Below are 9,201 nucleotides of genomic sequence, written 5' to 3'. Positions count from 1 at the left end.
GACGACTTTGAAACAGCAAACCCCTTGGGGTCTAAAAAGGGTATACACAAATTAGGTGCTATATATTTTACATTAAGGAATTTTCCCCCAATATTTAATTCATCATTGATAAATATTCATTTGTGTGCACTTTTCCATGCACAGGACATCAAGCATTATGGTTTTAATTTGATACTTGAGCCACTTGTCAGTGATCTTAAAGTACTCGAAACAGAGGGACTTAAAGTTCCCAGATTGAAAGATGTGATTCACGGTACCATAGTTCAGGTCACTGGTGATAATCTTGGGTTGCATGGTTTGTTTGGCTTTGTGGAGTCATTTGGGGCACGGTATTGTTGTCGTTTCTGTCTCCTTGAGAGATTGTTTGTTGTTTTGTTCAAACTGTGTTCTGTGAAGAGGATCCAGAAGTTGTACTACGAACTATCGAGATGCAAAAACTGCACTGTCAAACTTTACAAACAGATCCTACACTACCTCATATATATGGTGTCAAACGCATTTGTCTGTTGAATTCACTACAGTATTTTAATACAGCCAACAATTTTTCTGTAGATATAATGCACGATATTTTAGAAGGAGTTGCTCAGTTTGAAGTCAAACTTGTCCTGCAGTACATTAAGGAAAATTTCCTAAATGCTGAACAACTGGCTGGTAGAATACATGCTTTTGACTATGGTTACAATCAGCAGCGAAACTGTCCACCCAGAGTAAAGTTGTTTGATGGAAGTAATGATTTGGGGTTGAATGCTATACAGTCTTGATGCTTATTACATAATATGCCTTTGCTATTTGGTGATTTAATAGTCAGATGACCAGCACTGGCATCTTCTACTTTTGCTTGTACACATTGTTAACATTGTATTTTCACCAGTCCTTACAGAAGGCATGACCATTTACCTCAAACATCTAATCATTGATCATCATCAGCTCTTCAAGCAGTTGTTTCCTGCCATCAATATCTTACCAAAGCATCACTTCATGATTCATTACCCTCGTAATATAAAAAACATCGGCCCAGTTCTGGTGCATGCGTTATGAAGCTAAACATAATTTTTTAAAAGAAGCAATTAAAAAGCTATAAAAATGTAACAAAAACATTAGCCAAAAAGCACCTCTTGTGGCAAAAATATAATAAATCTGTTTTTTAATTGAATTATGGGGACATATACAACGTGTATCAATGTGATGTCAATGTGTCTGCCTGGTGGGAGTCATAGACTTTCTCTGGTCTTAATGCTTCCAGCGGCTGCCTTCTTCACTCCTACACATAGACTCTCCCCCCTCATACAGGCTTCAGTTGCTGTGTAGCTGCAGTCATCCAAAGAAAATCTGCTGCGATACAGTTGCTAATAGCCACGATGATATACCACTGAAGCAGCCGCGCTAGCTGCGGATAGTCCATTCGGTGTATAGTTCACACCAAATACGCCTTAAGCGTAAACATTCAAAATGCAAGATCAGCAAAATTGAAGCTTTACACGCATGTTCTGAAGGTGATCATTGGAGCATTTTTCAGGGGGAGGATCTCTCTTTTTGGACGATATAAAGTGAAGTTAGACAAAGGAATCTTTAGCAAGCTTTGTCCGGACCTTGCTCGGGCTTTATTGTGTGTTGATTTTCTTTCGTGCACATTAAAGCTCTTTTTCTAATCTGATTCCCTTGACTTCTGCGTAGATCTTTGTATAACTCTTAAAACTTGCACCTTAAGCGAGTAACGAGGAGCATCGAGCGGTCGCAGCAAGCGGTGGATTCCGCGCCGCTTATCTGCCCTTGAGCTGCGGACACTTCAAAATTTACTTCTTCACACCAAAGTTGTATGGCAATGTATCGAGAGTCCTTTGGCAAGGAAAGATTAACTTAAGGTGGTAAGATTAACTTTTATCATGGTACGGAGTACTGCCCTGACTTTATTATCTGTACTGAAGTAGCATTTGAGATGCCTGTATTTTGTAAAATCAAAATTATTGCTGTGAAAGATGACTTTGTATTGCTCTATGGAAAACTGATGGAAACAATGTGTTTTGATCACCATTACTATGCCTTTAAGGTGCATCCAGACAGGGTTCAAATGGTGATCAACATTAATGAACTGTGTTGCTTTAAACCTTTTGATGTTCAAATGAAGTATGGAAAGACAGATTCCTCCTTGTATGTTGTTCCCTTATGCAATTTTATGGAGACCTAAGGTCAATGTTTTAAAAAGGGATTTGTATTCTTTATATTTTAGCCTGACATAGTTGAGCTGATAATAAAACATGTGAAATGCATTATTTTGTGGTAAGTTGTGATTTTTACACACTTAATAGTGTATTTGGTGTAATTTGACACTAAAAAAGTGTATAAATACTGTTAGAATTTGATTCTATTTGAGCTTGTTTTTCACTGCAAGATAGTCAATTATCAACACAATAGTGTGTAACATCAACACTTATCAGTTATTTTACCCTTGAGTGTCAACTTTTATTAACTCCATGCAGTGTTAAACTGGACTGGAATCAAACTCAATCAGAGTTTATTTGTTATTGTAGAAGAGTAAATGATTAACTCTTCCAAGGGTAATATTTACACTCTCCAGTGTTATTTAACCTTTAGTGTAAGAGAGTGTTACATTTTTACTCTATTTAGAGTTAATTTAACTCTAAAATGTTAACACTATGAAAAGAGTCACTTTAACACTAATTCAGGGTGGGACCAAATACACTCAGGAATAGTGTTAAATCTAACTCATTAAGTGTTACTTTAACACTTCAAAATTTACTGTGTAGTGAGCAAATGAATGAACTTGGCTTTCAGTCTGGGGTTTATTTCGGACACCGTGCACACTGTGTACAAAACTTAAACTTATTCCACCAACTGTGCTCCGGTTGCATCTACACGTCTGCTTCCTTTTTCTCTATTACTCTTCTGCCCACTTTCCACACACAATGCACTCAGCTCTCTTAAAGGAGCCGCAGCACCATTTTAAAACAAATGCCTTATCGCGCTGATATGACTGAACCCGACCCAAACCCGAACATCATTTCTAAATAGCTGTCCGAACCAGGCCCGGCCCATTGGGTACAATTTGAGACAGGTTTTTTTGGCAAATGTTGCACTTTTACACCAGTGAGTAAAATTTTTCAGCTTCTTTGCACTCACAACAACAGGGCATCATTTGTTTGTTCACCGGCTTAAATCAAACTTAAGGAAGCAGTGCAACCTTAGATCCCACTCTTTTACCCCTTTTTTATATTCAAGAGGCAATATTTTTTTTTTTTAGTTTAGGTTTGATAAATTAAAGTATAAAAGCTTGGATACCTGTAAAGTAGTAAATAAATGATCATGCCTTGCAGTGTTTGGCATCACTCCAATAAGGTACTTTAGCAGGGAGCATAAGCAATTGTAAACATCAGATACTTTTATCCATCTTGTGTGAGTAGATTAATTACAATTAAGAAACAGTCATTGCTGCGGTATTAATTTATCACCTCCTGCAATCTCATCCATCTAATTTTTATGTTTTTTAACTTTGTATTACTTCAGATAAAGGACCAAATCTCTGTCAACATGTCTTCTGGTTGTTGCAGAGTTTTATCTGCAATAACATTTCAGTACAACTTTGAGCAACACAAACAAATGTGACAGCCTTCATTAGATGGAATAGAAAATGTTCATTTATTTCTTGTAAGAAAGGGGTCATGTACAGTTATAAAAACACATCTGTATTTCTAAGCTATGAAACATCAATAACTGCAAGAAAAAAAAAAACTTTTGGGTTTTAGGAGTGTTAGGAGAAACTGCTGTTGGGCTGATTGTGGGATGCCTGTTACTGTCTAACCTGAAGTAAACACAACAGAACAATCAGTAAATTGGGACAAAATATCAAATCTGGGTGAAATTAAATTAAAATATGCCTACTATAAATTTTTATTTAAACTATTAATAAAACAATTGGTGATGCTGATATAATCTATCATACATTTTCAGGATTATGTAATCACACATTTTGTACAAAGTATTATTTATGTGAGTGAAGTACAACCTAACATGAATTTTACAGCAAATACAGCTAAAGAATATTATAGTACAATCTATTAAAAAATGCAACATTATGCAAGACAATGATGAGAAAAAAATAATTTCTATGAAACAAAGACACTCATGATGTCAAATGTGACTGGTTCTTTAGTGACTTGACCTGGAGGAAGTGAGCAAAGAATAGACTGACCAAAGTTCACTGTGGTCACATCTGGTTTGGAATGATCCGGTAGATTGACAACACTATAGATCTAATATGAATACATAATTTTTCATTTATCATCATTGGAGGATGGATTATTTTTTTCTTCTCTTTCTTGCTGCTCAAACTGAAGTTTCTTCTGAGTCTCTTCTCTCTGTCTCTCTATCTCTTTCAGGTGTTCATTTATTTTCTGCTTATCTCTCTCTAGTTTCTCTTTCCTTTCTGTCATTATAGTAATCATCTGCTCTGCTGTCTCCTGTAACTTCCCTGTGTTGCGTAACAGTTCATCATGTTCTTTGTTTCTCCTGTCCAGATCCTTTCTGGTCTTTACACGCTTTTCCATTTTTTTATCTGGGTCTAATTTGGGGATCTTCTTCAGCTTCTTGTTGTTCTCCTCTATCTGTGTCCTGTCCTCATGCAGTAGTGAGTTGAGTTTCTCTCTCTGGTTCTCCAGATCTTTCTTCTGGTTCATAAATATTTCAATCATCTGTTGTACATGTTTCAAATCGCACTCATTCTTTAACTCATGTTTTTCCTCTTTCATGTCCAACTGAAACATTTTATCTCCCTCCATCAGATGCTGACGTTCTGTGCTGCCGTTTGTGGTTTCTATGTGAACAGAAGAGATGGGTGTTTAGTTTGACATTTAAACCTCTTGCACAATTATCTAGCATTTAATTCCCAAATGTGACACAAACATTTGGTGGAAATTCTAGTCAAATTACATGTTTTTTTTTTAAACAGAAATATTACTTAATGTATATATTTTCTATTGATCATAATACTGTGACCAGTTATATTTCTAGACTCTTATTAATTTTAAATGAGTATGGGATAACAGCCAACAAGTTGGATGTTCCATAATTGCAACGAATGACGCTATGACTAAAATCCCGTCGGGTGGTTCTCAGCCGTTCACTCTAAATGTAATTTATTTTGAAAATAGCCATCAAAGAAATGTGAGAGTAACTTCAGATTTGTAAAGAAGAAAAATGAAGTTTTAACTTACTGATTTGGTGTTGTCCACATTTCCACAAAATAAAGACTGCCATGACAAACATGAAGCAGACAGCCAAGCAGATGGTGATGCGAACACCAGAATTAGACTGCTCCATGAAGAAATCATCTAAAATTAACACAATAGATGTGTAAATACAACCATACTCTCTCTGACAAAGTAATACAATCAATGTGTTTTTCTACCTGGAAGATGGATAGTTGTTTCTCTGGTCTGGTTGGTGTCCTTCTGCTGGACTCTACAGGTGAAGCTGTTGCTGTGTCTCTTATCCACAGTCACTCTGCTGCTGACAGTATAGAGATCATCAGGACCTCTGACTGTCTCTGAAGGTCCAGCAGAGAGGAGGTTTCCCTCACCGTCCAGCCACAACACCTCAGGCTCTGGATACCAGCCTTTAGACTCACACTGTAGAACAACTCCATTGCTGACTTTGGATATCTTTATCTCAGGTGAGGAGACAGAACCTTAAACAGTGGAAATAGTTTGAATATAAAGTTGTCACAGCTGATTAGTAATGCCTAATGTTTCCCTAAAGTAACAGCCCAAGTGCTCTATAATGACACCCTAACTCTTTGCTCAGCCCAAATGCCCTTTTGGTGGTCCAAAATGCCTTTTTTATCCTGTCATGTGTCTCAAGTGTCCCTTTGGTCATCCCAAACAATCTTCTTGTCAGTGCAATTGCCAGTACTGTCAATCTAAATGTCCTTCTGGTCCCCTCTGTTTGTCTTTGTGCGCTTTGGTCAGCCTAAATGCCATTCTGCTCAGCTCAAATGTCTCCTGGTTGGCCTAAATGCCCTCCCATGGTCATTCCAAGTGCCCATGTGTTTGTCCCAAGTACCTCTGTTTTAGTCCATCCAATTATCCATTCTGACTAGCCCAAATGCTTTTTTATTCAACCCAAATATCCCTGTGGGTACCCTTCCGGTCAGCCCATAAAGAGTACCAAAATATCTGCCAGCATACGATTTAGTGTGTTTATTGATCCAGCAGGTCTGCCAACTAATATGTGAGAGCTTAAAAATATCCATTTCCTGTTCTTGTCCTCATTCCTCCTTAGGTAGATAAGAAAAGTAGCCCAAATGTTCTTACATTTGTTTCTCATATTTAGTATCTGACTGTTATGACTGATGCTTTTAGGCTATACATTCCAGAATGATTTTAGATTTTTAAAGTTGCTATATGTAACTTTTAAATGTTTCTGTAACTGTGTAATTTTTCATCTGATAATCATAAATGACCTTTAACAGCAAACGAGACTAACAGTGAAAAGGACGGTTTTCAATTTTATTATTGCCTTTGCCCAGTCCGACTTTTCCCGAGAAGTCACACAAAAGAATTTAGGCCGGTAGACTGCACTACAGAGCACACATTCTGACAGGTCACAGATTTCAGCGTGTTACTGGAAAAGCCTGCGTTATTGTATCCAGCCAGGTAAAAGTTAGCAGGAGATGTCTTTATATATGCCTAATTGTATTTTAATTTTATTTTAGAAGTTATCTGCTGTAGTTATAGCTGAAACTGGGGCAGGACCAGCACAGAAAAGAAGGAAATTAATCAAAGAACAACTAAAAGCTAAAAGGGAAAGTGATAACGCAAATCACAGTTGGTCGGGACTTTAACACATGGGGACACTTACGGGATTACATATACACATATGTTTCTTTCATTCATGAAATAACTTTACAATGCTCAATGTGGTTGTATGCTACCAGCCTGGATTAAATTATCTCTCCCTTCCATTTAGCACCCGGTTTCTATTTATTTTCAGTTAGTGTTTGTGTTGGCCTGCAATTTTCTTTTCACTTTCCCCCCTGTAGTTGTGTAAAGCGTCTGTGGGTTTCATGAAATGCGCTATAATAATCTAAGTTATGATATACATTGTTTGCTACAACAAATTCTTAATGCTTTGGCTCGTAACACATTGACAGTGATACCCAGTTTAGCTAAGGATGCACCCGGGTTGAGTTACTGTATGCAATACGTGAAATGCAACGATGCATCTGTAACATATTATCTTATTGTAAATGAATGATTTTCTGTCTGAGCTAAATATCCATATTCTCTATGACCCCCTCGGTAACGCTAACTCAGGAATACAGTTGGCAATAACACTACCGCTTTTGTGCAAAGCAACCGCTAGAATCAACACAAACTGAAAGTTAAATATAGCCACTTTAAGTGCACAATGGATTCATGCCAACTTACCTACAGTAAGCTCGACAACATGTTCTGTACCAGATTTTGGAACAAGGCATTTGTAGGTTCCTGCATCAGAGAGTTTTACTTTGGAGAGTTTAAGTGAAATGTCTCCACACTTTAGTTTGTTGGTGGACAGTGATGTTCTCCCCATGTACAATGGATGCTCCTCAAGCTGAAGCTCCATGCCGTCTCGTCTCAAATAGACAAATCTGGGCTCTAGGTCAAGTCTCGCCCACTCCACAGTCAGGTCAGTAGCATCCACAGCAGTTTCCAGGTGGCATGGCAAAGTTATGTCATCACCAACCTTTGCCACTATTGGCTGAGATGTACTGATCACCTGAGACTGACCTAAACAAAAAAAAACAAAAAAAAAACATCTGTTTATTTTCCAACTCCTACATTCAATGCATACCCATGACAGGTTTGTATGATATTGTACAAAAACTTATGGACACCCATTCATAAGATATCCTACGAAATTAGTAGACCACCAACTGGTCACATGACGACCGTTCAAAATGCTAGTTGAGCTTAGCTGTCTCTACAGTTAAATTTAGCTGAGAAAAAGCCAGGTATAGGGCACAGTGAGCTGTCTGTTGTTTCAGCGGACATTACAGTTAAGTTAAGCTGACAAAAAGTTAGCATAGCTTGTGGCAGAGAGTTAATTTTAGGCTCCAAAATGACTATTTAAGGTTAGAAAAAAGATGGTGGTTTGGATCAAAACACTTTCTTGGGTTAAAATATCATACTTGCCCCAAGACATGAACTTCCCTCCCCAGGTTGAAAGCCTGTGGTTTATGACCCAGCCATTGTATGGCTATTTCTTGTAGGTATCATAACCATTAGTTTCTGGTCATTTCAAACCAATTAAGGCTATGGCAGTAAAACCACCAAGTGCATTGGTGTTTTATTGGGTTGTAAAATGTATTGTATAGTGTGTTATTTGTAGTTGCCTAGCCTTTAATGACCATTATGTTACGGTATGTTTTTGTTCATATATCTAAAGTCTAATCATGATTCACCATATGTTTGTGCTTAATTTACCTCCACCAGAGTGCATTAGAAGGACCAATGCACTGAAGACACTGAGCCGAGGTTTCAAGAGGAGTCTGTCCTTCATGGGAATCATTCTGCAGTTCTGAAAATTAAAATAAGTCAACTGTAAAGTATGTCAGACCAATTAAATCTAAACTATCTCTCAAAACACTCTGAATCACTCCGAGAAGTCTGATATAACTGTAGGCAGTGTAATCGCTCAAATGTTTCAGACTTTAAGTGAACACAATGGTGGTTTTTAAACTGAAGATTGTGATTAAACATGTTATCATTGACTCAAATAAAACAAAGTTGTTCATTGTAGTTAATAATAATAGGAAAGTTAGGACCAAATTGATTTTCAGGAGATTAACTATGTGGAAGCACAAGGTACATTGCTGTGATTGGACCCAGATTAAACCTTAGCCACTTGCTAACAGATGTTCCATGTTCTGTTTTTGATAAATTTTATTTCATTCTCATGTAAATTCTGGCTCATTGTATTCATTATACAGTCATGCATTATTTTGTTTTTTCATAAATCCCATTTTCTGTTCCATATGCGGGATCTTAATATTCATAACTGACGTCAACCTCATTTCTTGTGTTATAAGCAACTGATCAGTGGTACAAAGCCCACGAAGATATATGAAAAAGATTGCAGGAGAAGATAGCAATTTGACTTTCAATCTAGAAACTGGCAATACTTTGATTACATTAATGGCATGAT

General features: G+C 37.2%; 1 protein-coding gene across 1 annotated transcript; it reads right to left on the bottom strand.

The window, feature by feature from the left end:
* Positions 1–3,805: 3,805 nt before the first annotated feature.
* On the bottom strand, positions 3,806–8,565 carry LOC114546196 (butyrophilin-like protein 10). Its single transcript, XM_028564884.1, has 5 exons — positions 8,481–8,565; positions 7,443–7,784; positions 5,423–5,701; positions 4,551–4,828; positions 3,806–3,817 (listed from the first exon to the last, which is right to left on the bottom strand). Exons 1-5 carry the CDS (start codon positions 8,563–8,565, stop codon positions 3,806–3,808), a joined length of 996 nt encoding a protein of 331 aa, XP_028420685.1.
* Between the last annotated feature and the right edge of the window lie 636 nt (positions 8,566–9,201).

The sequence above is a fragment of the Perca flavescens genome, chromosome 19 (genome assembly GCF_004354835.1).
Source record: "Perca flavescens isolate YP-PL-M2 chromosome 19, PFLA_1.0, whole genome shotgun sequence".
Classification (NCBI taxonomy): Eukaryota; Metazoa; Chordata; class Actinopteri; order Perciformes; family Percidae; genus Perca; species Perca flavescens.
Note: the sequence above shows the minus strand (reverse complement) of the source record. Positions and strands in the feature narration are given on the sequence as shown.